The sequence below is a fragment of the Paracoccidioides brasiliensis genome, assembly GCF_000150735.1.
Source record: "Paracoccidioides brasiliensis Pb18 unplaced genomic scaffold supercont2.2, whole genome shotgun sequence".
Taxonomy (NCBI): Eukaryota; Fungi; Ascomycota; class Eurotiomycetes; order Onygenales; family Ajellomycetaceae; genus Paracoccidioides; species Paracoccidioides brasiliensis.
In genome coordinates, this window is record NW_011371359.1 from 584,417 (window position 1) to 611,544 (window position 27,128).

Sequence of the window (27,128 nt, forward strand, 5' to 3'; positions counted from 1 at the left end):
AACAAGTAACTTGAGGATATGGCTATAAACAGGAATCCATTTTATAAAGCATTAAAAACTGGTAAAGAGCCAGTTACCCGTGACCATTCCAAGATGTTACCGGTAGCTTCAACATATGAAAAGAGCAATAGCTTCCCCAGGTCGTGTCTTCAAAAATCCCGTCTGCCATCTTCGGTTTCTGTTCAATTGGCTTCCTGGAAGTTGCATTCATTCGATAAAATGAACCTCAGAAGACCCCAAAGAATTATTGAGGCGCCGTTGACAGGTTTCACCATTCTAATGGACAACCTGCGCAGATGCTATTGCCTCTTCAACTTCCATTGATCACCCTGAACATCTCAATAGGAGATGTAGTGGATGATAAGCGCCTTTTTTTTTCATCATTTTTTTTATGAGGGTGAGGGATATGGAAACCATACCGTTGACACGGGTATTCAGCAACATATGAATGTAGATTCATAATCCTGGGCCACCAGAATTAAGGACCAATTGACTGTCTTGAGTCTTTAGCACGTCGCAAATCCATGTACATGTGTATGGACTCCATGGAGCCTTATGGCTTCCGTCGTGGCATTGCGACGGCTCTGAATATTTAAAATCCGCATAGATTACTCCTGGAGATAATCTGCATAACTTTCCACAGAAAATATTTCTCATGATGGGATGGCAATTTTGTTTGTTGATAATATCTTAAAGAGATTTTTTTTATTTTATTTTTTCTTTCGGAATTTATGAAAGCATTAAGAGGATTTCATCAGGAGATGAGAAATAGAACGTCGTTGAGCCCAGGTAATAATCCAACGCAAGCATTTTCATGGCGACGAGTGCAGCCCCGCGCCTCTCGCGGCACACGATGGTTAAATTGACAATAACGTAACCAGTCTCGAAAATTTCATGGATTTGGTGACCATTCAAAACCCGAAGATCTTGAATGTCGAGGTTGAACAATAGTCCATTGTAGACCCCTTGCCCATGCCCACAATGATAATCACTTGGTATGCGATACCTTGCATTCTTCTCCCCTTTCACTTTACATACAAGTCGAACGACCGACTACGAACAATCTCCTGTTTCCGATATGCACACGCGTTCACCCTAGCAGGCTGTGCATGATTAACAAAAATTGCATGCATCCTGAAAATGGCGTTTATTCGACAAGGAAAACAGAAACAAAAAAAAGAAAATATTGCAGAAAAGGATCCTTGAAATCCTGAAACTCAGCCGGTTGAGTTTTGAACAAAAGATGAAACTGGAAGCGGAGGGCGTTTCTCTTCGATAATTAAAATTATGATTGATTTAACACCCGGTCCTTTGGTAAGAGATTGCTTCGTCCCACCGGGCCGCTAAACCTCCCTGAAACTTTAGCAGCAAAATCGATCTGTTCTCCTGAAGTCCCACTGCTGGTGCTGGTGCTGGTGCTGGTGCTGCTGGTGCTGCTGGTGAGATCAAAGCTGGTGCACGAGCATGCGGGAAGAAAAGCGCGCTCTCGGCACAAATGGCACCAGGGAACGTTGATTATTTGTCCATTATTCCTCCGTACTCCGCACTTCGATTTCTTTCAAATTTGGGAACGCTAAAAGGTGGGATCTGTGCAGTAGCATCATTGCTGGCTGCCGGTACTGGGATACAACGCCTGATACCAAGATTACGAAACAACCTCGCTTGTTTTTTGCTAATTTGGTCCGCAGCGATGCGTTGGGACCGGCGCCGGAGTTAAAACGCACATCCTTCTGTGGCCCCTCTGTGCTTTGGCCCAAGGGGGGGAGAGGAGAGATTGTGTGCACAACAGACGTTCCTGAACCATAAAGTCTTTTTCTCCCGCGAGTCTATCCCGGACGGACTAGGCTGCCAACAAAGCTGGCGCTACCATGACAGCTATGTCGAGACCTACGGAACGATGCTCGAGGAGGAAGAGGATGACCAAGAAACTTGTTCGACACACATAATTAACCTGTTCGGAGATCGGTGTGCGGTACGTACGGAGACCTCCGCATGACGTTGGAACACGAGGTTTCTTTTCTGTCATTCAAGGTATCATGGGATGAGACCTGCAGAAACGCCAAAAGCCAAGGTTCACGAACACGATGTTCCTCGGGAACTCGTTGGATGCAATGATGTAATGAACAAGCATAACTAATTGGCTCCACTTCATATGATTATTTGCATATATTTTACAATCTTCTGAGGGACCGGGTGTCCCTCTTCTCACAAGCCAAAGTTCGCATGCATTTGCCTCTTTCGTTCTGGTGGAGACTTTGCAGTAAACAACAAGACAAGGATGTTGTACAAAATTGAGAGGCAAAAAGACAGGTCAGTCTGGCACCCTCATTTTTGACCCATGAGACAGCCAGGCTTATGGCGGGGACGGGAATAAATTCTTGAAAGTAACCGTAATATAATAAGAAGGGAAGTGGATGCGGACAGCAATTTGTGCCGAACAGCATGGGTTCCCACAAAATTATCTGTCCGAAAAAAAAAAGGTTTGGCATTCGAACCATGAATACGAATGATATCAGACAAGATTCCATATGCAAGTCTTGGACGAAATCGAGTTTTTTGAGGGTGGCAAAGCAGAAATTTTCGCATCCCCTGCGACCCAGCTGGAACAAGAGAGAATTCTTCGCCGCTGTGTGCCATTGTTTCGAGAACCATTGGGGACGGCGGGCAGCAACAGGATGGGGAATCATGATGGACCGATAGTTAACTCTTCTTCCACATCAAACAAAAAGGTCCCTGCTTTTTAAAACTGCTATTGTCATGCAAGCTTGACTAGTTTTCCCCAGATTCTGGGCGGTTGCTTTTTCCCAAAATTATAAAAAAGTTCGACGGACTCCGATGCAGGGCACAAAGATGCAGGGCACAAACGACCGGGCATCACTTTAGATATAGCCTCAGGCGACTTAACAATGGCTCTCATCAACAACATCGCAACTAGGCAGATGGTGTTTCCGACTTTGCCTGATTCACTGCAATGAAATAAAAGTGAGACGTGAACGTTGAATCCTTACCGAACGGATTGTTCGATAACATGTGGTATTTATATCTCAACGTATACCTATCTCATGCCAAAACATATGCCCTCCGCACGTTGTGGCCACAATGAGGGACCAATTGACATATTGTGGTTCTATTGAACTATGTGCAGAATAAATGTTAAGAATGGGGATCTGTTTTCGCCAGCAACACTCCTTTACGTCCCCAAGAGTATGTTTATGTGCACAAGGGGCCAATGCCTTCATGTTTCCCATCTCCCTTGGGCAAGTTGAAGGACAAGCAACGCAGCTCTGTGATTTCAGCGATGTATGTCGTCAACCCTACACATCGGTGTTCTGCGGCTAGTAACCCGCGAGAAAATATCAACTGATCCGACGAGTACAAGGGAAAGGGAACAACAACATGTTCTTCATCGCGCTATGCTACATATCCCATGCTTCTGTCCCAGTTCAGAAATGCGTGCGTGGTCGATGTTTTGCAGAAGAAACATGCTCGTCGTTTGCGGCCCTCAGAAGAACATATTCGGGGAGCTCAACTTCGGTGTGCCCCCACAGGACGATGTGACTCAGGGATATTCCACCGAGAGACTGAAGACTGAAATGCAGTTCCCCCATTGGGGTTCGGAAGGTTAGGCCCTGAAAGGCTGTATGTATGTACATACATTACTATACTTCACAATCATGCCAGGGCGATTTTCATCGTTTACCGATGCTCCTGTCGTTGCCCGAGTTTTCGGGGGTCTTTCACCATGTCAAGCGTCAATTGCCAGTTGGGATTTGCTATTTTATCAGTTCATCATGCAGAGATTCCATACGCTCTGTGGAACTTTGGATGCACGCCGTGGTTGACCACCCTTGGGAAACCCGTTTCAGGATTACAGGTTGAAAAGTGTGTATATAGATGGAGAAGTGTATGTATAGATGGGCTTCCACTTGATGTTTGGTTACACGGATATTTATTTGGTTCATACAAAAAGCAAATTTATAACTTGATAATGTTGCACCTATTGCACCCGCCAAAAACAAGTATGAAGCACTTGAAACGGTTGAGCCTATCATAATATAAAAGTTTTTCAATTGTATTGGAAATAATTAACAAGGATAACATAAATACTAAATGTATCCCGCGATTCTGCGAATTTTTGTTAAAACTGTTACTTCCTTTCATCAAAATGAGAAAGGACGTGGGTAGAAAACAATAACATACTATGGTAATCAAAGAAACAAGGAAATAGAAAACGCAAGGGAAATCTAAGATCATTTTACCTGGGTTGCGACGCACAGAAGCTCCGTGGCCCTTTCGTTCTCTAGGTTGAACGCACAAAGATATCAAAACCGGTAAATCTTGCTGGGTAACAAATTAAAAGAAGGGAAAGAAAAAAGAAACGAAAACAGAGCGTTGTTGATGGCTGTAAACCATTCAACGCAGAGTCTATATCCATTTGCATAGAAAAACGCCGTCCATGTCAAACTCAAGAATTTTAGAACATAAATGAACAGTATCGATATCGGGTAAAGGGTCCCGGTCTCGAGAATGGGAAGAATGGGGCGGGATCTACGAAGATTGACGTGCGCTGCATTAGGAGCGAGATACATGCTCTTTCTACCAGCGACGATTGTTGCCCAGGGGTGCAGCATTGGAAGCGGTGAAGCCTCCGCCGCGACCGCGACCACGGCCACCCCATCGGTTACCACCGCCTCCGCCACCGCCGTAGCGGACCATTTCGGCAAGGCGAGGATCAATCTGTTGCTTTGACTCATTGAGAATAGCAACCAGATCACGAGCCTGCTTAGCATCTATTATGAATAGTTAGCATATAGATGTTAACATTGTGCAGTCGGTAAGGGTTTAACATACTGTCAGTGGTGAACAAGGTAATGGCAGTTCCCTTGGCACCGGCACGGCCTGTCCGGGCCAATTCTGTGAACATAATCTTCCGAATTGTTCGGATAATCATAGTTCAGCACATGAGTAATATCGCGAACATCTTCAGACACACAATTGATGTTAGCAAAGACAGAGCACAATTGAGAAAGCAAATGGCCTGGGCCACCCTTTTCTCAGTCGTGTGAGACTTGGATGCATCACTCTCTTCGATCAATGCCGAAGATTCGTATTTCAAGTGTCCATGGGCTGGAAATGAATCGTGGTCCTGAAACAACCTTGGAAATGCAGCTTGAATAAGTTCAAAAAGAGAAGAACTCTGCCTCTCTACTTGAATGAGCTACAGAGTAGAGAGACATAATCAGAAGCAACGACATGCTATACTGCAAGTAAGTCCAAGGTTCCCTATAAAGGAGAACCAACGATAGAGCCGGAAAGCCGGGACGAACCATGTTTACCAACATGTTTTAAGAGAGCAGAAGCATTGGGTCATGGTCACACGACATCAATACGGGTGAAGGATCAATAACAGTGTACTGGGGAGGGGGAGGGGGAGGGGAAGCAAGGTCGCAGATTCATCATACCAATACCACGGGAAGCTACATCGGTGGCAACCATGATGGGGCTTTTTCCAGTCTTGAACTCGTTCAAGACCCAATCACGTTCATTTTGTTGTTTGTCGCCATGGATCGCTATGGAGATTGTTAGCATAATCACATAAAAAGGGGACGGACACCAGTAAAAACCTAAAACTTACACAGAGCTGGCCATCCATCCTGTCGCAGGAATCGAGTGATATCATCTGCAACACGTTTTGTTCCAGTGAAAATGAGAATTTTGGCATTCTTGTCATCCATAATGCGCTCTAAATGTTTGGCCATACGTTCACGTTTCTCGAACTCGGAGACAATTTCGACGATTTGGGTAATTCTGTGGTTAGCAGACAAATCCATAGAGCCAATATTGACCTGAATATAGTCGTGAAGGAAATCTTGGGCAAGTTGTCGGACGTCTTTGGGCCATGTAGCGGACCACATGCAAGTCTGTCGGTCAGGGCGAATTTGTGAAACGATCTTGCGGATCTGAGGTTCGAAACCCATGTCAAGCATGCGATCTGCTTCATCAAGGACGAGGTAAGTAACACGTCGCAGGTTAGTCCTTCCGGCCTCCAACATGTCGATCAAGCGGCCAGGGGTCGCGATACAAACTTCGACACCACGCGTCAGGTCTCGAATTTGAGGTCCCTTGGGGACACCACCGTATACGCAGGTGTTGCGAATACGAGAAGATTTCCCAAACTTAGTAATTTCAGTTTGGATCTGAACTGCCAACTCACGAGTAGGGGCGAGAACAAGGACGATTGGACCGTCTCCCGGAGCAAGAAGAGGCTGAGCGTTAATATGAACGATAGCAGGCAAACAGTATGTCAGAGTCTTTCCAGATCCGGTTTCTGCAATACCCACAACATCACGACCAGAGAGGGCCATGGGCCAACCTTGAGACTGAATGGCCGTGGGCCTTGAAAATCCTTGAGCTTTGACCTCCGTCATGACATATTGTGGGAAGCCGGCTTCATCGAAGGTTTCAACGGGGCGAGGAACGTTTTTGCCTTGTACAGTTATTTCATGCTGTCTGCGGAACGAGTCAACCTCTTGGCTTGATCGCGCAGCGACATCAGGATGTTCCTTGTAGAACGACTTTTCGAATTTAGGCAAAGATGACAGGTCTGAGATACCTTCACGTTAGCATCCACTGACAAAATGGATAGATAATAACATTGTCAAGACTGTTGAGAACATACCCCAATTTTGCGTTTTCAAGCCAGCACCAAGATTGGACATTCTGTCACCACCGCTGGCACCACCGCTATAGCCGCCGCTGTAGCCACCACTGTAACCACCGCCACCTCCTGAATATGAGCCATAACCGCCGCTGGAGTGGCCTTGGGAGTAGGCGTTGCTGCCTCCGTAGCCGCCGCCCCTGTAGCTTCATTTCGAGTCAGTTGCTGCTATGTTTGCTGGAAGATAAATAGCACCAAAATGACGATTCGCATTCAGCGGCAAGGCTTCGCGAATAACAAGCCCGTATCGATCCGAATCCGAGCAAGGGATTCCAAAACTTGCAAGAGAACAAGAATACTGGATGTGCTTACCTAGAATGACCGCTACCACCACCATAGTGGTCTCGCGAAGAACCGTGACCTCCACCGTAAGACATGATGATGATTATATATCAAAAAAACGTTACTTAACAACTCGTTGATGGACAGACAGGTGTGATGTGGGTGTGAAAGAGAGCGCAAAAGCAGGTAATTGTGGTTTGTTGTTTTATTTTAATTTTTTTTTTATCTCGTTCAAATACGTAAAGAGCTTATTTGCAAGATTTGCAAGAGACGGCTAGTGGATAACGCCACAAGAGAAATCAGTGATGGGAGGGTAAAAGAGAGAATATATGGAGGATGGGAGAAGAGATGAAAGAAGACGGAGGTTGAAGTCGTTCGAGAAGAAAATCGACGCAAAAAAAAAGTCGGCGGCAGAAAAAACCAAATCAGGAAGCGAGTGGCGCATAGTCTAAAAGAGGTTTAGCGCCGAGGTACCAAAGGGCCAAGGCTGTCTTTGGCACGGCTAGTCCTAGTTGGGAAAGACGTGGTTTGGCAGAACTGCGAAGTTGCCGAGGTTAACGTCACCGGATGGTTTGAATGAAAAGGAAACCGGGAGAGATTAACAAGAGCAAAAGTTGCACCCAGGGGAATTAAGAGATATCGATTCGCAAAAGGACCGGAATGTCTACATAGAGTTTAGTTGTCGCTGGCCTCCCCACTTTACGTATCATTTTCCTATTGTTCACTTGCCACCAGGACTACTCCCCTTTCAACCCCATGTCCCAGAAGGATATCTCCAGCTCCGTAATCCGAATGAATATCTTGATTAATTCCTCCACCCGGCTAGGAGACACGTCTCTCATCCGCTTCTCCAGAAGTGCTGTTTGGCAGTTAGTGACTTGAGTCAGCTAGAACTAAACTTTGGGAAACAAAATGGGCTAGCGAGAAGAACGACAGGAACTAAGAAAGGACATGAAAGAAATTGATGCCCTACCGGACCCCGTCTCTACAGCCTTCGTATAATCGTCCGCAACGTAGTTTTCTATCCACTTCCAATATTTGTTCCCCGTGCGGACGCTGGACTCATCACAATGTAGCCGTTTGGCAATGGCTCTGTACCCGATCAGGCAGGGCAGAAAAGCAACTTGCAAGGCAAGCCAGTCCTCCGATTGGCCCACATCGAGAATGTATCTACTGTAGGCAACGCAGGCTGCTCACATATTTTTTATTTAGTAACAAGAGTCAGAACATATATCAAAGGGTATGTTAGTAGTTAGTTACCTTGGCTTTCTTTGCAGTTTTCGATATCTTCCTTTGATAGTCCAAAGGATTTGCAATAATCTAGGTGCAGGTTCATTTCATGCTGAATATGAAGCACAATTTGCGCAGACTGGTTCATAATCATGACGTTTCTCAGCAGGGGGGGGGGATGTTCAAAATTATATGAGCTTGGTGGGCATGTTTGGGATAAGGAATGGTCTATCTCTCACCATAGATATCCCCTCCATATCATAATGTTTCGATGCTGCAAGCGCATTGCTCCGCGCGAAATGAACCTTGGGAACGAAACCGTCAGAAACCACAGCAAACGGCATTGTTATAAAAGAATGACACATACCAAATAATGATAATCCTGGATCAAGTATCCCTTGAACTTGTCAACCGGTAGTGTTCCATTCCCAAGACCAGCTACAAACTCGTGTTCCGTAAAGGCTTTCCAAACACGTTGAACATCAGGACGATCCAGCACATATTCTAGACATCGACCGCTGTATCAGACATAATAAGGTTAGTTTCAGAGGTTTTAAACTCCAAGCCCCAGTCTAAAATACTAAGGAACGAGAGAGAGAGGAGGGGGGATATTTATTGGATGTAACTGGACATACGGCGCAAAGGGTAGCGAATACACGGAATGGAAGTGATTGATCGGCCCACTCCCCTTACCCATATCCACGCTCGTCTTGATGCCCGCCTCAACAAACCTGCACGCCGCACGAACAGCACGCACCACATCCAAACCTTTGGCTAAATTCGCTGCAATCGCAGAAGCAAGCGAGCAGCCAGTCCCATGGGTGTTCTTAGTCTTTAGAAAATCATTCTCAAACAACGTTACCTCTTCACCATCATACAAAATATCGACCACCTTTGACGATTGTTGGTCCGATACGGCCTTCTGGGAATTGGAAGTTAATGGCAGATGACCACCTTTTAGTAAAACATACTTGGGCCCCAGGGTATGGAGCTGTTTTGTCAGTCCAATGGCGTCCTCGAGATTCTCTGGATTCTTGACCTCCTCCCTTGAACTCTGGAGCAGGAAAACGGCCTCGGGAATGTTCGGGGTCAAGATGGTTGTCAGTGGTAGAAGTTTTGTCCGAACAATATTTGTGGCTTCAGTGGGAAGTAGCTTTGAGCCACTGGTAGAGACCATAACCTTCAGATGAACATGTAAGAAAATCAATCATGTCCAGAGTCCGGAAAGGGTGTCGGGGTCAGGTATTACTGGATCAAGGACGACTGCTGGGACCTTATGATGCAGCAGAATTTCAGACACCATCTCAGCCGTTTCCGCAGATGCCAACATGCCTTGAGTAGAAAACTTATTAAAAAATGTCAAAATGTAAAAGGATGTAGCCGAGAAAGCGCCATATGAAGAAATGGGAAAATTGCAAGGCCAAATAATATCAATCTCCAGAATTGGAGATCAATGAGGAAGATATTTCAAGAAGCCCACTTCCTGGTCATAAAATAGAGAAGAATAGAGCAATCGCAAACAAATGCCTATGTTAGATAGGGAGCGTATCGTGAAAAACTTACCCAACTTCACTACGTCCGCCCCAACATCCTCTAATCCTGCATTGATTTGTTTCCTCACGAAGTCCACAGGGACAATGTGGATATCTTGGACACCCAGTGTGTTCTGCGCCGTTAACGCCGTTGTAGCTGTGAGAGCATAGCAGCCATGAACAGCAAGTGTTCGCTGATCAGCCTCAAGGCCTCTATATATTTATATGCCGAGTCAGTCATTTTCGCACATCTAGTTATGCGCAGAGTGTGCTATCTACTCTGGAACGCGGGTATACGAATGCAAGGAAAAACGGACGTCCAAGTGACAAAAGGGGAAATGAAGGTTTGGTTTAACATACGCTCCACCAGAACTGTCTGAACCAGCAATTAAAAGTACACGTTTTGGCGCCATATTGCCTATTGAGATGGGATATGTCTTGCGTCCCCATATCATTGAGATCAGCGGGGTGAAGATTAGTGTAGTTAAAAGGTAGTTAACTAGTTAATATTCGAACTTTATTACAGGGGTTCCGAGGTCAAGTATATTACCTATAATAGTTCGATCTGAACTCGTTTAGTATCAATTATTTCTTGAATAGGTAGCATTTTCACCAGTTTAATAGCAGAGCGAATTATAAACGAACCAATTTCTTATTCCGCAAGAGCCCATCCAATCATTATAAAAGAGGGGAAACTATCTGGAATCGATCGCATGAGTAGGTATACAAATACCGACATATCTAACTGACAATTGAAAAGGAGAAAAACAAGGAAACTGCAGGAAAAAGAGGATAGTCCAAAGAAAAATAATACATGGAAACACAGCAAGTCATCCCCCCAATGCAAACCCAAAAAGAACCCCCATATCGACCCATTGCCGCCCACACTTCTTCAAATACGCATCTACTACTCCCTTAACTGTTCCAAACCGCGCCCGATTCCACTCAACCATGACCATGATCTTCTCCCGTTTTTCAGGATCAGGTTCCTTGTCAGCTGCAACTTTTGCCTTGTCTACATCCCACAGACGAGCATAATACAGCAGTTGGTTATACAATTGCTTCTCCGTATATTCAAATCCCATACGGCCAAGACAGCCCTCTGCGCGTCCACGAGGACCTAGACAGCGACGACCATACACGCTCATCTGGCGTGTTCGGTTTCCACACGAAGGATCATCACAAACTAGCCAGCCTTCATAGTACTTGGCGGTTTGAGCGCGTATCTGGCTCTCAAGTTGTGCCACTATGGATATAATGTTGAAGGGCTTTCCGCAGGCCGTATTGGGACACACAAGCCCGTTGGCAGTGCACATCTCTGCTGACGAGGAAAGACCCTCGAAGAATGTCCGTTCGTGACAGAATCGACAACGAAGTGTTAATCGTGAGGCATCCTTGAAGCGAATGGAATCTGGGATTTGTGATTCTAGAGGGAATATCTCCATGTTCTGTTGGTCTCGAGTGTTGGAGATGTTGATTTGGTATTTTCTAACATCCAAACCAAGACATTCAGCAAGGCGGACGGCATCTGTGCCGGGTATTGGGGCGCAAAGACGTTCAATTGGCGGGAAGATCTGTTTCAGGAGATAATATTCAACGTCGGGTTTGAGGCCAGAATCGGGCTTTATCACGTCTTGTAGTGTGTACGATCGTTTGGCAGGTGGTAGAGACGACGTGTTGGAATCTCCACTGGTTACAATGTAAGAAATAACATCGTTTGGACGAACGGTTTTCCCTCGAGCGAGTTCACGCAAAGCCACCTGCGCTGGGGGCATTGTCTCCTTGTTCGGGTACTCATCGGGACCTTTGGACAGTTTCTACATGATCGTGTTAGCTAGGACTCTAAGTTCCATGGAGAAGTTGGCAACATCATATACCGTGTAAATGACATATTTTTGAACAGGGATTGCGAACTCCTTCATCTTTTCTGTGAGCTCACGCAAGTAATCGTGAACCTTTGTAAGAACTACATCTGGATCATCACCAGACAAAATCTCATTCAAAAGTTTCGATGACACCTCTTTGGATAAGGCACAGTATTCTCGTCTCTTCATGTCCAAGCCTTTGACCTCGAGTTGATCGACATACTTTCCATCAACCTCAGTCATGTTAATAGCGGCATACTTCTTTTTTGCATGAAGTAGGAGACGGCGGAAGACATTGTCAATGTCGATCTCTAGCAATTTATACCGTTCGTTTACCAACCGCTTGAAGGTGTTTCCAACTTTCAAAGCCTCCTCAATATTATCGGCATTGGTGTTGATCATCACGGAGTCAGTGTCGCCGTAAATAACCTGCAGTTGATTACTTTCCGCAAGCTCCTTTGTGCTTCGAAGAATCTCGCGACCTTTGGAGGTCGTAAGCATGGCAAGCGATCGAGCATAGAATCGGGATTGTGTGTAACCTAGACACCCGTACATAGAGTTGGCTGTAAGTTTGAGGGCCATTTGCTTAGTATCCCAAAGAGCCAGATCCTCTGGAGATGCACGTTTATCTTTCATCAGCTTCTTAACTTCACGTCGACGGTTGACAAGAGTAGCAATAAGTCGTGGAAGAATTCCTGGAGCTTGTTCCGTAGGAACTTCAGGAACCTTTTCCTCGTTTTCATTTTCAGCCTAAAGTGCATTGTTAGCATCTGGATGCTGTTTAACATCGTGCTAAATACGTACCACCAGTGCACGGTCCACCGTTGTGAAGCAGATATTGAACTCTTGGATAATGCTGGGATACAAGCTGTTAAAGTCCATAACCAGGATATACTTGTCGTACAGTCCCCTCTCAGGTTCAAACACTAGACCACCCTTATATTTGTCCTTCTTTTTCTTGCCCGTTCCATCCTCGTCTTCTTCGTTGGCTTGCGACATTTGCTGATATTTGCCGGCATACTTGTCAGGGCAAATGTACTTGTTCCGATAGAATTCGTGCAGCAAAATATACTCGTTCCGTTCAGCTCTGGTACCGCTAAGAGTTCTGGCCCATGAGTTTCCGGCCAAATTGGTGAGCACTTTAGTTAAGGGTAGCATTTGGAGCTTCAGAACGAGTGCGGCGATAAAATAAGTATCAGCTTCACAGTGGCTGATGTAGTTCATAAGTCCTTCTTTTGATGTTGCCCAGGTTTTCAACGCCACTTCGTTGTCGATATCTCGACGGGTATTCCCGTCTCCCAGATATAATTGGCACATCTCCGTTAAACTCCAGGATTGACATTTTACCATCAAAGACTATTAGGACAGTCAGCAAAAAATGGTTGCTTAGAAGTAATGCAGACAGAATTACCTTTCCCATGTCATTGGCAATATCGCAAAGCAATCTGCCAGCTACAAGCTTTCTTTCCGCGAAGAAACTTGCACCTCGAGAGAGATTTTTCGGCCACTCACTCCTTTTCATTCTGCCAATGCGATGCCAACCAGGAGTCTTCTTTTCAGATAGTCTGTTAAGGAGAATGTTGAAATCGACTTCCTGGAGTTGGTGGCCCATGAGGACATCCGGATCCATCTTCTCAAACAGGGCCATAAACTTGCTTAGGAGAAATTGCTCGCTCTTCTCAAGCATAAACGTGCCACGGTGTTTGCGAGTTTCGGCTTCAAATCCAATGGGATATGCAGAACCAGAGGGCCTCATCACTGTAAATGTTTTGCAAGGCAGCTTTTCGGGAGGCGTTGTATCTGTAAGTGACACATTCTCATAAACACGTGCGCTTGCGACAACAATTTCCTGCTTATTATCCTTGACGTTTAATTGCGTTCGGAATGCCAAACTCATGAGAGTTAGCCGTGGGCTTTCCAAGCTATCTGAGTTAGGAACAACGGTAATAAGCTTAGGTTGCGAGACCTGGCATTCTAGTTTGCACCAGGATGCGCCATTGACTGCTGTAAAGTCCGCATTTCCGAGCTTTAGCCAACAAGGACCCATGATGTTTTTCCAAAGCACGAACTGCTCGAAGAGCGCAGTGTTGGTTCCAAAAACGTGAGAGAAGGTTTCCCCTTTAACATCGACGGGCAAAGGGGAGCTGTCGTAGGAATACATAAGCTTAAGATATGTCGCCTGTTTGGGAATATCCGGAAGTTCGAAGGCGTACTTTCGAACGGATTCCTTGATTTTGTGCTTGGTGACTTTTGCTGCTGACATCAGCTCAGCCACCTCTTTATAGACGTCTTCCATGTCAATTTCTTCCTCTGTCTCACAGCCATGACGTACCCGATACTGTCTAGGAAGAAAGTACAGCTTTCGCAATATATTGTCGACCTTAACGAAAGCGCTGACATAGCTCCCCGATTTTTTGTTCTTAACCTTCCCGAAAAGACATAGGTTGCCGTTGATTTCGACATAATCTAGCCAGAAGAACAGGAGACTTCCATCCTCTTCGACCGCATCCGGAGCCGCAAGTTTACCAAATGTCTTAAAGTCTGAAGCTGCGGGGCTGCTCAAAACGTTTAATTTGCTCGTGACATCGTTCCATGTCGAAGGGTCGATACCATCATCATTGGCTCTGGAAGGGGAGGAGCACGCAGGAGATGGATATGTCGGCTCCTTAATTTTTGGCGCTGGTCGTTTGCCTGTTATATTAACCCTTGCAGCATTCGCTTCATGATGGGCAGTTGTTTCTTCAACTATCATTAATTCTTCCTCTTCCTCCTCCTCCATCTTCACATCACTCGTGGTTTCCCGCTGGACAGCTTTTACGACTGGTGACGATAGTACTGTGTCACTCATGAGAATGTCGCCATCATCCTCAGCATCCAGCCATGCAGGATTATTCTCCAGATCCACTTCCGCCTTGGGAACAACGAGAGGACTAGATGGGTGTTCTTTTCTTCCCTTAGTCCTTTTGGAGGCCGTCTCCTGAGAAAGAGGTGGTGAGATGATGTGAACTTTTCGCCGTGTATCGGATTTCAAAGCCTTCTTTGGGAGAGCACGAGAAGGGAGAGGGTTCGCATCAACTTCACCTAGTAGATCCGCCATGAAGGCTTCATCTTCAGCCGAAGCAACAGGCTAAAATATTCAATTAGTCAGAGAAATGAACAACCTCAGTCTGTTAGTTAGCCATAGAGGAATCCCTTGACATACCTTTGGCTTTGAAGTAGCCTTGGCCGCTGGCCCTGTGTTAAAGTATTTACTAATACAGTTATTAATCTTCTCCTTCCTCTGATCATCTTCCTCTCGTTTCCTTTTGGCAGCCTTTCCCTTCAACGGCAGCTCGTCGCCGTCACTGTCGCTGTAGTAGCTTCTGGAGTCGTTCCACTCTTCTCGTCCATCATCAGCGTATCCCTCGCCAGTATCGTCAATAACGAAATCATCTTGATCCAGCCGTTTTCGCACAAGTTTCTTGTATCCTTCCTCATCAACTTCATCGTAAATGTCTCCCTCGTCTTCAATTTCGTATGTGGTAAGTCGTTTCTTTCCGGAGGCTCTCAGAGCGCGCAATTCCGCGAGCTTGGCGCGAGCTGCAGCCATTGGAAAATATATAGGACTGTAATGTTACGGGAAATGCTAAAACCAAGAAAGAAACAATGTATGACTATGCTGGTGGTATCATCTCAGCATATTGCTGTGGGAAAGTTGAAGTTGAAGCTGAAGTTTGACATTATGTGACACGCCTCGGTACGCGACTTTAACAACTACGACGCGGGCGGATTAACACGCTAGATTACTAATTGGTTTCGGAAGATATTGAAATGTTTTCATACAGCAAAAGATTTTCCTTCGTGTCAACCCACCATCAAAAACTACGACAGACGGCGACGAAAATTGGATATAAAAGCTACGCAATTTCTCTGAACGGAATATCGAACCGTACTAAATACTGCAACAATATGGAATCGGGTTGCTGAAATATTTGGATTTCTAATTGTTTTGTGTTTGAGAAAGAAAAAACACCGTTAGTTACAAATATCCCGTAGCCCGCTAATTGAAAAAGTAACCCCATTACAGACAAGAAACATTTTGTTCGTTATCAGAATAAAATTTTCATTTCTCTTTTTTAGTTCATTTGCTTGACAAGAGCATTGATGTTCTCCTCACGGTTACCAAGGTCACCACCCTCGACGAAGTGTTTGAACTTGCGGGTTCTGAAACCACCAGTGGGGTTGGAGAGCTTGAAGGGCCACAGGAAGTTCGAGGCCTGCTTGAAGTTGGGGCCAACGGTGTAGATCTCGTGGATCAGATCCTCCATACATACGATGCCGAACTTTCCGAGGTTCTCCTCGATGATCTGGTTGTCGCTGAGGGCAACACGCTGCTTGTTGACCTTACCATAACCGCGTTTGTAGATGAGTTCGCGGACGGTCTTCAGGTTGGGGTAACCATAGGTAATGTAGGGATTGACGATAGTAAGCATCTCCTGGGTGGCCTTGGTGAGACGGATGAAGACACCATTGTTGATCTGGAGGAGACGGAGAAGCTGCAGGATCTTGCGGGGCTTGGGAGCAATCTTGTTGATACTGTAGAGCATGTTAGATATTGGTTGATGGCAAATCATTGATAATGTGAATAAACCAACCCCTTGATACGGATAACGAAGACGAGCTTGGGCTCCGCTGGTACTTCGAAGTTGCCCTGCTGCTTGGCCAGACGGGCAAGGCGGATCTTCTCGCGCTCTGCATCACGATACTCCTTGACATAGGACTCTGCGCGCTTGAAGATGACGGCACGCTTCTCCTTGTTGGCCTATTACAGAAATCAATCAAAAGTTAGCAGGAGAAATTTGCATTCGTAACTTGATCAAAATTTTGACAACTGAAGAGACGGTTTCAGCCCCGAAAGATGGTTAACAAAGCGACAACATCGACCCGTAGGTCTAGCCGCGAAGTGTGGTATTATCATCACAATAGTCCTCTTTCCCTCCAACAAAAAAAAGACAGAAAGGAGTAATGATTTTATCTTAAAGAAAATATGGTTTCAACACACCTTCTTGCGCTTGAGGAGCTCAGCGTTTGCCGCGGCTCTGGCCTGCTCCTGGCTCTTACGCTTCTTCAGGAGTGTCTCAGGCACGAGGACCTGGTCCTGGGTTGGTACGGAGCTGCAGTTTCGAAAATGATAGTTCGAAGGTCAGTATAGTGTGTCCAACGACGAAAGTAAGTAAATGAACATCGTCGAGTGTAAGAACTGCAGCATATAGCGCCACATTCTCTGACTGAAGCGATTGATATGGTAGTGTAGAACTCGACGGAATGTATTTAATCGGTGAAGGAAGAGCTGCGGGTTTTATGTGCTATGTGACGCTAGTCATGCGATAACCCACATGTTTTAAGTGTGGAAATATTGCACTTTTGCAAATAGCCCCGAGTCTGATATCTCTCATCCGACAACACCCTAAGCCAATGGCTCAGGAACACAACGCTAGGCCAACTTTACCGCGAAACAGCCCATCCAACAAGATAGAGCTATTTCTCAGAGGTTCCAGCTAGCAATGGTTTTCAAGGAGAAGGCAGACCCTTCAACCTCAATACCCTAACACATTTCCTATTCTTATCTCTTGAATATTCCAGTATCACCCGGTCAATTAAATAAAAAAGGAAAAGCAGAGCGTCAGGATTGATCGACCTAGTGCTGAACAATCAAATGCCAGGCAAATTGAAGAAACAGCATCTACAGCGAGAAGGACGAACTATAACTGAGCCTGTACACAACACGTGAACATTAGCAGAAGGGAAATAAAAGGGGAAGCATACGTGGCCATATCGAAGGATGGACGTTTGTCGTCGGTTGTCGAATGTGATTGTCGTTCCGTTGATGTCTGTCGAAGTTCGAGAGGTTCAAGAACATGCAGTTGACGAGAAAAATGCAGTTCGTGTGGATGGAAAATCAGCGCTAGTCCATATTGGGTCAAGTTAGTTTCAAAGTCACGTTATCTTCGGATTGGGGAGATTAGGGCTATTATGTCATCCTCCAAATATGGTTAGTTAAATAACGATTCCCTTGTATGATGTTAGGGATCAGGTGACCCCTACGCAATTGGTAATGGTAGTTCCAGTATGAGGCAAAAGGCAGCTACGCCGAGCCGCTACAAAATCGTTATAAACTTCGTTAACTTATCACCGCGTTGACTCTCAACATCGTCAACTTTTGTCTTCTTTTCAACGCCAACTGCCTAGGTTGTTATATGGCAGAAGACTGCGACAATATGCTAAAATGTCTTCCCGTCGCGGTGTCGGCCTGGGAGCCTTTGTAAACCGCAACCAGTCGGCACAGTCATATGCTTCTCACGGTGCCAACCTCCGTACCACCCATCTTACCTCCTTACAAACCCAACTCTCCGTTTTTCAGTCCCTCCTCCATGCCTTCGCCCTCGAACATGCCTCGACAATTAAATCCAATCCAACGTTCCGTGCCGAGTTTGCACGCATGTGCCACGCCGTCGGGGTTGACCCGTTGGCTGCTGGCAATGTAAAGGGCAAAGGAAAGAAGGGTCTTAGTCTCTCTGCTTTAGGCGATGGGGGTAGTTTCTGGACCCAGATACTGGGAGGAGATGTGAATGATTTCTATTTTGAGGTTGCTGTGCGCGTTGTGGAACTTTGTCGGGAGACGAGGGGGGAGAATGGTGGCCTTATTGGAGTTGATGAATGCAGGGCTATAGTGGGGAAGGGTAAGGCGATTGGTGGGGGTCTAGAGGTTTCGGAGTAAGTTATTATCTTTTCCTCTTCGATGAACAGTACCCATTAGGGACAGGAGTATATATCTATTACCAAACAGAATATCCGTCATACTGACTCAAATGCAAAACTACACAGAGACGACATCCTCCGTGCAGTCAAGTCCCTCGAACCCCTCGGGTCCGGCTTCACAGTCATCAAAGTCGGCAGCAGACAGTTCATTCGCTCCATCCCAAAAGAACTCAACACAGACCAGGCCACTGTACTTGAAGTGATTCAAATCATGGGCTTTGTAACTCTTTCAATGTTGCAAGCTAATTTGAACTGGGAAAAGGCGAGAGCACAGACTGTCATCGATGACCTGCTGGCAGGTGGTTTGGTATGGGTTGACTCCCAGTGTGCAGAGACGGAATATTGGTCACCCCAGAACTTACTCAATGACGGTGGTTGAATTAAGCGGTATACATTATTGTCATCTTATAAAAACCAACCATTACAGGCAAATCATTTGGCTTTAGTTATTGAGCTCAAACGGACCTCAATATGGAATACTTACGGTGATTGACGAAGGATCACACCGGTTCAGGTCGGATAGGAAGTAGGAGTCAATTTGTTCGCAAACCTCTATACCTGCGAGAACTCCATTAACAGGGGAATAATTGATGCTTAAGGATGAAAGACTATGGAATACCTTGGGCGTGTCACATGTGAGGCATATTGGGAAGAATCCGCATCCCGCACAGCCACAGCACAGGGTGCTACCAGATGGGTGGGGATATTGAAGATTCCAGCAGGGTCCAATGAATGGCTGATCAGGTGTTTTAGGATGTTTAGAATACCTCATTATCTAAAGAAACAGTCGTATATTTTCCTTTGAATCCACCAAGTCCCTCCCAGTTGTGCAATCAAATATAAAAGGATAATAACTATAGACCCATTTGTCTATCATCAAGTGCGGCCGTAATGGGACTTTACAACCAAGTGAAGTATGGAGGTAGTAGGAGAGAATTCTCCAGTAAACAATTTGCGATAACACGCCTCGCCTAGCTAAATTGATCACAAAGTTCATTTCGAAAAACAAAGGCAATTGGGATGAGTCCAGCAGCAGGGAGGTTAAAAAAAGAAAAAATTAATGGAAATTTTCATATTTGTGTAACAGGAAGAAAGGAAGGAAAACCGTATCAAATGAAAAAAAAAAGAGAATAAAAAACCTTTATGCCTTGATCGCGCCTCCCAGTGCCCCACCGCCAAACTGTTGCCCACCAGGTCTCCGCGGCAATCCGCCTCCACCACCACCACGACCACCTCCTCTTCCGCCACGCCCACCACCTCGCCCACCACGACCACCATGGCCCGGATCACGCTGGAACGCATTGGCCATACCCTGCGTCCGCTGCTCGAGAGTCTTTTCGTTCGCTTCGAGAAGCGACATGGACTTGTCTGCCAGTGTGACGATCTGACTTTGTAGCCTGGAGAGCTCCACCCCCTTTCGGAAGCTGATAGCGTCGTTGACTTGGTCGAGGGCAGCAGCCAGCTCTTCGTGCGAGATCATGCGGCTAACGATAGCCGCGATTTTCTTGGAGGATAGCTCAAACATGTCGGAGAGAGTGGAGATGGAGAGGGTGTCGTAGAAGGGGGCGTAAGTAAAGAGATAGGTGCGCAGGCCCTCTTCTTGGATCTGCTCGCCGAGCATTGCCTTGATCTTGTCTGGTTGGGCCATCAGGTCCCAGATCTTGATGGAGTTAAGGGTTGTGGAGGCCTTTTTCCAATCACCTGCGGCCAGGGCTTTGGCACTCATGATGACGCCGTCGCGTGTGTTTTCCGGGGGCCCGTTGAAGACTTGGCGCTCGTTATAGTCGAGCATTCGTCGGAAGGTCTTGGAGATAATGCGTCGTTTCATCTCAGGGGAAGACGAGGTTTGCGCCATGAGGGGCACTTCGAGGAACATGCTTGAGGTGAGATAGATGCATTCTAGCAGTTCCAGGTTGATGTGCATGTGAAAGGGCAGCTGGCGTTGGCGTTCGAGTTTCTCTTGCTCTGGGGATACGGATGAGTAGCGTTGCATGATAATACCTTGGGCGAGTAGTTCCTTTTGTCTGCCGCTGCCACAAACTTCGCCAAGGGTGTTTTGAGCTTCGTAAACAAGACCTGCGCGGAATGCACAGAGGCCGATCTGCACAAGGGTTCGATTAAAGAGGATCTGGGTGCTGACGTCGAAGTTGGAAATGTTTTCCGTAAGATGAGACATCAGCATCAGGTCGCGGGCCCGGTGGTATTTATCATGGAGAGCAAGGAAGTAGATTTGGCACAACATGGCCCTGGCACGAATGATCCCGTCGCTAAGCTCGAAGAGGTAGTTGCAGAGAGTCTTAACAAGTGCGGGAATATCTGAGGTGCCGTTCTTGCGAGGCGTGATGCCAGAATCAAGCTTAGTTGGGATTGCCGCCCATGTGTTTTCTTCAAGGATCACGACGACTTGAGAAGGTTTGAAGTAAACATGTTCCAGGCGTCTCATCAACACTCTGTTCACACTGTCTTGGCGGGCTTCATTCTTCTCGACTTTATTGAGTTTCTCAACGTAGAGCAGTGACCGAACAATGCTTGTGTACAGCGATTGCTCATCGCTTAATCTCTCGATATACTCTGCGGTGTGAGGGTCAATATGTTGAAGAGATCGAGTCAGTTCATCATCCAGTCGCTCAACGAAAGACACAACACTGCCAGGGACTTTGAGGGTTTCGCCAGGCGCAAGTTGAGGCTGTTTCTCATCATCTTCCCATTCCTCTGCGCCTTCAGTCACAATGTATTCTGGGTGCTCTTCAAGGGTAGCAGTGAGAGTCCCGAGTTCCTGGATTGCGAGATTCCATTGCTCCGTGCTCATATAGTTCGCCGTCGAAGAGACCGTGAGATCGAATCGAGTGGAGATGAGAGTCAAGAGAACTCGAATGGTTTGATATGGAGTCGTGGCAACCTCCAGCAGCTTCTCCATAATCTTGATCTGCTCGAGGCGGTCGGTATTTTTCTTGCCTCTCGATTCGACGATAATACGCAAGTGCTTCAGAATGCTCTCAGGTGTATACTGTAGTGTCCTTCCACCACGACCAACAATAGCAAATCCTTCATCTTCATCGCCAAGTAGGTCTTCAGGCCGTATGGCGCGACTCTTATCTTTCTTCTTCTCAACTATCTCTTCCTCTTCCTCCTCAATCATGTAATCTTTCTTGTTTTCACGATATTTATCGATCTCCGTAACATACTCCTTGTTATTCTTCTTAATACGCTGTTTAACGGCGTTAAATCCTTTGGCATTGCTTGCGTTCATCTTCTTCGTCGATGACTTTTGCTCCGTGATGGTCTCATTCATGAAATCCTCAAGATCAGCAATGGCTTTGATGTAGATTTTGGGCGTGGAGCCCGATTGGGTAATCTTCACAATCTGTCGGTTAAGCTTATCGAACTCTGTAAAATAATACCCATCAAGTCAGTCATTTCGCCCCTCTGAATTATCAACCAACCTGAATCACTATCGTATTCACTTTCAAGAGGAACAAGGTGACATACCCGTCGAAATAACGGCCCAATCATTAATCTTCTCCGCATTCTCTATCAACCGCATAGTCTGCTCCAGCTCCTCTAGTCTCTTATCCTTCGCACTCTTTACAATCGTCACCCGGTCCTCATCCTCACTCTCATCACTTTCCGCAGCTGCATCAATATCATCTTTGAAGAACTTGTAGGCACCACCCTCTTCTTCATCGGAGCTGCTAGACTCCTCACCAGAGGAGCCTTCCTCGCTCGACGATTCTCCCTCATCAGAGACTTTATCTCTTTCCTCGCGACCGTTGTAGAGTTCCTCCTCGTCTGAGGAGCTGCTCTCGCTATCGCTTCCGCCGTGAAAAAACCGAGACATGCTGTGTTTAAGCCGAAGTTTTTTGAAGCGGTATTCTTCAATTCGATTTCCCGGTTTGATAGCAGTTGAGCACGAGGTGTATTGTATTCGTTAAAAGAACGTTGGTCGCGAATACGCAAGAGATTCCCAACGTTCCTTATGTCACTGGTTGGCTGGCCTGAAAGAAATTGCTGCTTTTTTGCTTTGGAGGCGAGAGACAAGCCCACGATAATGTTAAGCGAGATCAACTAAACCTTATTAGGAATAGCACCTTGCAGGAAAGAGCCTCAACTCACGAGCCAATCAGCTTCAACTTGAGATCACAGTTAATTTTGTTGAATGTTATTCGAATATATTGACATAAAATTATTCACAATCATTGAACACGTCAAATTCTGCTTCTAGAAAATAATCCCGACCAAAGGAATATGTAACGCTTTTCTACAGTTGGCTTTCTCCTAGGAAAGAGCTAAGAGAATTATATCTATAGCAAGTTAATTCCAAATGTTGACAGAACTTAAAACATGAGGAAGTAGGTAATATCCTCAGAGGTCACAAATTCTGAGATAAAATGCCGGATTAAAAATGGTATATAGATTTGATATAGGAAACAAAGAAGTAACCAGGAGCCAGAAAAGGAGAAAAGAAGTTACAAAGTCAAAGAGACGAAACGAGCCGAAGAAAATGCACATACATATATATATCCTTGAACAAGGGAAAAAATCCAACACGCCAACGCTATGCCTAAGGGAAACAAGGAAAAAGAAGAAAGTGAAAGGGAGCAAGGGAACAAGAAAGGCGAGGATAAAGTTCCATGTCACAACATAGCAACAAAAAAATGGAAAATGGAAGGTAGAACAAGACAAGTGAAAAGGGCGAGTGGAAATAAGCTCCCCAGAAATAGGGGAATGTTTGTCTGTCCAAAATATTCACAAATTCAGGGGAGGGAAAAATCGAGAGCTTTAAATCGTCCTGTCTCATCGACCACATATGGATGAAGATACGCGGCCCGCTTGAAGACTCCCCTAATAAAAAAAAAAGAAGAGAAAAGAAGAAGAAATGGAAGAGAAGGGAAAGAAAAAGAGAATATATAGAGAGCCATTTTGTTTTCGTTTTCAAAGAAAACCAAAGGCTTTTCTTCCCAGTCCTGCCATACAAGTTCCTATCCAACTTCTTCCCTGAACACGGGGAATCGTGTTCTTCCAAGAGAGACAAAGAGTGGTAAAGAAGGATTTCCAAGACGCCAAACCTCTTCAAACGGCGCGGGAATGAAGACGATAATAATGGCTCTCAAACCAGGAGCGATCGCCACTGTGAGATAAACTTACCCCTCTATCTGTTTGCATGGCCTTGTCTCGGGAAGCCAAGAAAGGGGAAAAGAAATGAATAAAAAGAAAAGAAAAATACAAAATCTCAGCCGACCATCGTAAAGCAACATAACATATCCTATTTATATATATAAGCATTTGTGCTCTCCAGCATCCAGCATCCGGCTCAATGCCACTGATTCTGCCCCATAAACCCATCCCCCATCGCCCCATCCTCAAGCGTCCGGATGAAATCTCTATTACTCCTTCCATGGGCCCCACTGGCAGTAGTACGACTTCCCCTCCGCCGTCCTGCAACCGCGGCAGCGGCGGAAGAATCGCCAACATACCCGTCAGCGGGTGGCGGGTAGTAGGCTGGACTAGGCTGTAATCGGATCGGGGCATTGGGATCAAGATGGCTTGCGACTCTTTGGATTGACGGGGGTATACCACCTTGTTGCTGGTCCATGGTCGAGGCCCGTTGGCGCCCAGCTCGGGTGGTAGCTTGCGCGTAAAGGCTTTGTGAGGCGTTAAATTGTTGCTGTGGGATGTGGCTAGCTTGTTGCAGTATTGGCATTTGATGGCTATATGCACTGGGCTGGGAGGGATAGGGTGGCGGTGCGCCTTGTTGATGTGGAGTGTACATGCTATTGTATACTGCGGCTGCCTGGCCGTGTGTAGGTTGCTGGAAATGGTTGTTCATTTGGAGAGCGTAGGATTGTGCTTGCGCGGCAGACTGGGCTTGAGCCTGGGCCTGTGCGGCACGCTGCTTGCTGGCAGCTTCTGCTTGTTGCTGTTGTTGTACACCAGGGGCAACTGTCTTGTTCAATGCTGAGGACTTAAGGTTCATTGGAGGTACGAAAGGTTGTGTGTACTTTTGTTGCGTTATGAAGGGGTGAAGTTTTGCTTGTTGAGGTGACCATCTCTCAAGGGGGTTTATGTTCAAAAGTCCGCGAACGAAATCGATAAATGCGACGCGGTTATTCATTTCTATACCATGTAAGCCAATATAATCATTAACAGAGAACCTGATTGAATGAATGATCGCCGTGGGCTTACCTCTATCAATCTCCGCCTGCTTCATATTTTTCCTCGGCATTGAGTAGCTTCGGATAATTTCCGGCAATGTCGTTGCCTGGAAATACTTTTTGCTTGGTTGCTCTTTCGTGTTGTGTTCGCGGGAATACTGCTCCATGCTTTTCAGTCTATAACTTCGACGACCAAATTCGTCCTGAGTTTTTTCAAAAAACTCTCCGGCTTGCTTTCCCATCTCAAGCATCCAATTCGGAGGCATTCCTAGCATTTCTGTGATCCGAGATACTTGGTTGTACTCAGAAGACCCGGGGAACAATGGAAGGCCTAGGAAAAGCTCAACGACGATACAACCTAATGACCACATATCAATAGCGGACGAATACCTAGGGATGTTAGTTGAGATCAATATTTGTCCTTTACCCAAAATGGATACTTACGGTAGTCCTAGAAGCACCTCGGGCGAGCGATAAAATCTCGATTGAATGTATGTGTACACCGTTTGTCTCTCATCGCATGCTGATCCGAAGTCGATAATTTTAATTATCGGACTTTCGAGACTAAACAGTGTGAAAGAGTCAGTTCCAGGAACTCTATTTTCAAGGTCGCTTTGAGTAGTTGTTTCGCTAGTATTACATACTTTTTCAACAATATATTTTCAGGTTTTAGATCGCAGTGTATTAGTCGAGCTTTGTTCAGGAGTGAGAGGCCATTGAGTAATTGCTGTGCAAATACCCGTACAAGGGTCGTGCTGAGACCACGGAATTGATTTTGTTTGATAAGCTCATACAAATTCACGCTGAGCAGCTCGAACACTAAGCAGAGATGTTGTCGATGGATAAAGGTATCCCTTAGGCGGAGAAGATGGTGGTCATCGTTTTTATCAAGTTTGCTATTGATCTGGATGTGATGTCAGTAATGGGTTTAAGTATGGTGTATAGGGTAATATTAGACATACAAGATCCAAAACTGACACTTCCATCATACTCTGGTTGAAGTATGCTGTTCTGTTTTTTACAACTTTGACCGCCACAACCTCTTGCGTCTTGAGATTTTGACATTTCACAACTTGACCAAATGTCCCCTGGCCTAGAACATCCAAAATAAGATATCGATTCCTTGGAGAATGTCAGCGTGTGTTCCGAAATAGTAAGGAACATATTGAAAGAAGCGATATGGACAAGGGCTGAGCTCACTTATGGTTGGCTTCCTCACTTCCAAGGATATCATTGACATATAGGATATAGTCACTGTCATCATTATCATAACCATCATTTTTGACGCCTTTACTGGGTTTGGTTAAGACACGACGGGGATTCCTCGAAGATTCGTATTTAAATGACGGGTTACATATTCGATAGCTCGAGGGTAAATGTGTCGTTAGAGCTTGCAAGGGCTAACCAAACAACAAAAGTGTGAGTCAATAATGAGAAACCTTCTTTCAGAGGTGGAATATTTCCTTTTGACTATCGAAGAGAGCAGACGTACACTGATGAATCCTCCCTCGGGATTGGCGCGCCGGAACGCTGGTTGAGCATTTATCCTAGGTTTTAATTCCTGTGTAGACTTAATCTTCACGAACCTCGGTACTGGACCCCTTTTGTGCTGCTGTTGTTGCTGTTGCGACATGTGTTGTTGGGACTGGCCTCTATGTAAATTCAAATCTTGGCTAAACGCAGCACCTAGCTGAGAAGTCGCAGATTGAGGGTAATATTGTTCGGGGCTCATTTCTGCTGGCTGGACCGCAGGTAAACGAGACTGCTGACGTGAAGTCCCAGAAGCTGAAATTATGAATGGAGTCAGGACATATACGGCTTCCGTGTTCTGCAGCCAGAAGAAAACTAATGGGTTCTCATGGGAAAGGGCGGTGATCATTTGGGAAATGTAAGTACACGTACATTGAGATTGGTAATTTTGGGGCGGAGAAGAAAATGTGTTTGCTCTCGTTGGTGACGGTCGATTGTTCGACGACCCTGCTGGAGGGTATGTGTATGGATTATGCGAGGTATTGGGGCTAGAATTGTAAGGCACTGAGGGAGGGATCACGTTCATGGGGGAATATCTGCGCGCAGCAGAGGATTCTTCACTCGAGAGAAGTTGTAAAGAACTGTGGTGATGATGAGTCGGTCTGGTAGGGTATTTATTACGGTTGTAAGGGTCGGCATCTTCCATAGTAACATCCGTATCTCTGAAGTCGTCAGGGACGAGAGGAGTTGGAGACGATGTCATTGACACGGTTTTTGATGTCGTCAAATTACCTGAGGGTGCCTTAGGTGCTGTTCCTGGTGTTTGGTAGGACTCGTATGTATATCCGGTGGGGGCTTGGGCTTGATGATGCTGTTGAGATTGTGTTCCATTGCCAGGACTCACAGCTGGGTATTTCTGCGTCAGCTGATGGGTGTGCCCTCCTCCAAGACCATTGTTAAATTGGCCTGGACGGCCAGAAGTGGCATCAGCATAGGCGTGCCACTGCTGGTCCATAATGAATAAATTACTCGAGAAGCCTAGAGAACGATCAGGGGCAGATTCTTAAATCCACACACTCCT

At 45.9% G+C, this 27,128-nt stretch overlaps 8 protein-coding genes across 8 annotated transcripts; 2 read left to right on the plus strand and 6 right to left on the minus strand.

The window, feature by feature from the left end:
* Positions 1–3,449: 3,449 nt before the first annotated feature.
* PADG_01383 (uncharacterized protein) lies at positions 3,450–3,842 on the plus strand (the record flags this gene model as incomplete). Its single annotated transcript, XM_010758587.1, has 2 exons — positions 3,450–3,621; positions 3,682–3,842. The coding sequence occupies 2 exons, from the start codon at positions 3,450–3,452 to the stop codon at positions 3,840–3,842; spliced, it is 333 nt and encodes a 110-aa protein (XP_010756889.1).
* A 754-nt stretch (positions 3,843–4,596) lies between these two features.
* On the minus strand, positions 4,597–4,951 carry PADG_11253 (ATP-dependent RNA helicase DBP2; the record flags this gene model as incomplete). The annotated part of the gene is made up of 2 exons (XM_010759515.1): positions 4,597–4,790; positions 4,852–4,951. 2 exons carry the CDS (start codon positions 4,949–4,951, stop codon positions 4,597–4,599), a joined length of 294 nt encoding a protein of 97 aa, XP_010757817.1.
* A 127-nt stretch (positions 4,952–5,078) lies between these two features.
* PADG_11254 (ATP-dependent RNA helicase DBP2) lies at positions 5,079–7,095 on the minus strand (the record flags this gene model as incomplete). Its single annotated transcript, XM_010759516.1, has 5 exons — positions 5,079–5,146; positions 5,463–5,570; positions 5,636–6,604; positions 6,680–6,858; positions 7,031–7,095. 5 exons carry the CDS (start codon positions 7,093–7,095, stop codon positions 5,079–5,081), a joined length of 1,389 nt encoding a protein of 462 aa, XP_010757818.1.
* A 642-nt stretch (positions 7,096–7,737) lies between these two features.
* PADG_11255 (phosphomethylpyrimidine kinase) lies at positions 7,738–15,216 on the minus strand (the record flags this gene model as incomplete). Its single annotated transcript, XM_010759517.1, has 14 exons — positions 7,738–7,859; positions 7,974–8,189; positions 8,261–8,369; positions 8,470–8,535; positions 8,598–8,748; positions 8,866–9,410; positions 9,480–9,562; positions 9,794–9,975; positions 10,123–10,261; positions 10,649–11,579; positions 11,640–12,377; positions 12,432–12,983; positions 13,039–14,754; positions 14,830–15,216. The coding sequence occupies 14 exons, from the start codon at positions 15,214–15,216 to the stop codon at positions 7,738–7,740; spliced, it is 5,937 nt and encodes a 1,978-aa protein (XP_010757819.1).
* Positions 15,217–15,742: 526 nt separating this feature from the next.
* PADG_01387 (60S ribosomal protein L7) lies at positions 15,743–17,440 on the minus strand (the record flags this gene model as incomplete). Its single annotated transcript, XM_010759129.1, has 4 exons — positions 15,743–16,202; positions 16,262–16,428; positions 16,669–16,780; positions 17,433–17,440. 4 exons carry the CDS (start codon positions 17,438–17,440, stop codon positions 15,743–15,745), a joined length of 747 nt encoding a protein of 248 aa, XP_010757431.1.
* A 452-nt stretch (positions 17,441–17,892) lies between these two features.
* Positions 17,893–18,804, plus strand: PADG_01388 (ESCRT-II subunit protein SNF8; the record flags this gene model as incomplete). The annotated part of the gene is made up of 2 exons (XM_010759130.1): positions 17,893–18,380; positions 18,492–18,804. The coding sequence occupies 2 exons, from the start codon at positions 17,893–17,895 to the stop codon at positions 18,802–18,804; spliced, it is 801 nt and encodes a 266-aa protein (XP_010757432.1).
* A 762-nt stretch (positions 18,805–19,566) lies between these two features.
* On the minus strand, positions 19,567–22,263 carry PADG_01389 (eukaryotic translation initiation factor 3 subunit C; the record flags this gene model as incomplete). Its single annotated transcript, XM_010759131.1, has 2 exons — positions 19,567–21,812; positions 21,915–22,263. The coding sequence occupies 2 exons, from the start codon at positions 22,261–22,263 to the stop codon at positions 19,567–19,569; spliced, it is 2,595 nt and encodes an 864-aa protein (XP_010757433.1).
* Positions 22,264–23,736: 1,473 nt separating this feature from the next.
* On the minus strand, positions 23,737–27,062 carry PADG_01390 (CMGC/DYRK/YAK protein kinase; the record flags this gene model as incomplete). Its single annotated transcript, XM_010758588.1, has 8 exons — positions 23,737–24,539; positions 24,609–24,967; positions 25,022–25,141; positions 25,222–25,481; positions 25,540–25,699; positions 25,778–25,977; positions 26,070–26,362; positions 26,480–27,062. 8 exons carry the CDS (start codon positions 27,060–27,062, stop codon positions 23,737–23,739), a joined length of 2,778 nt encoding a protein of 925 aa, XP_010756890.1.
* Between the last annotated feature and the right edge of the window lie 66 nt (positions 27,063–27,128).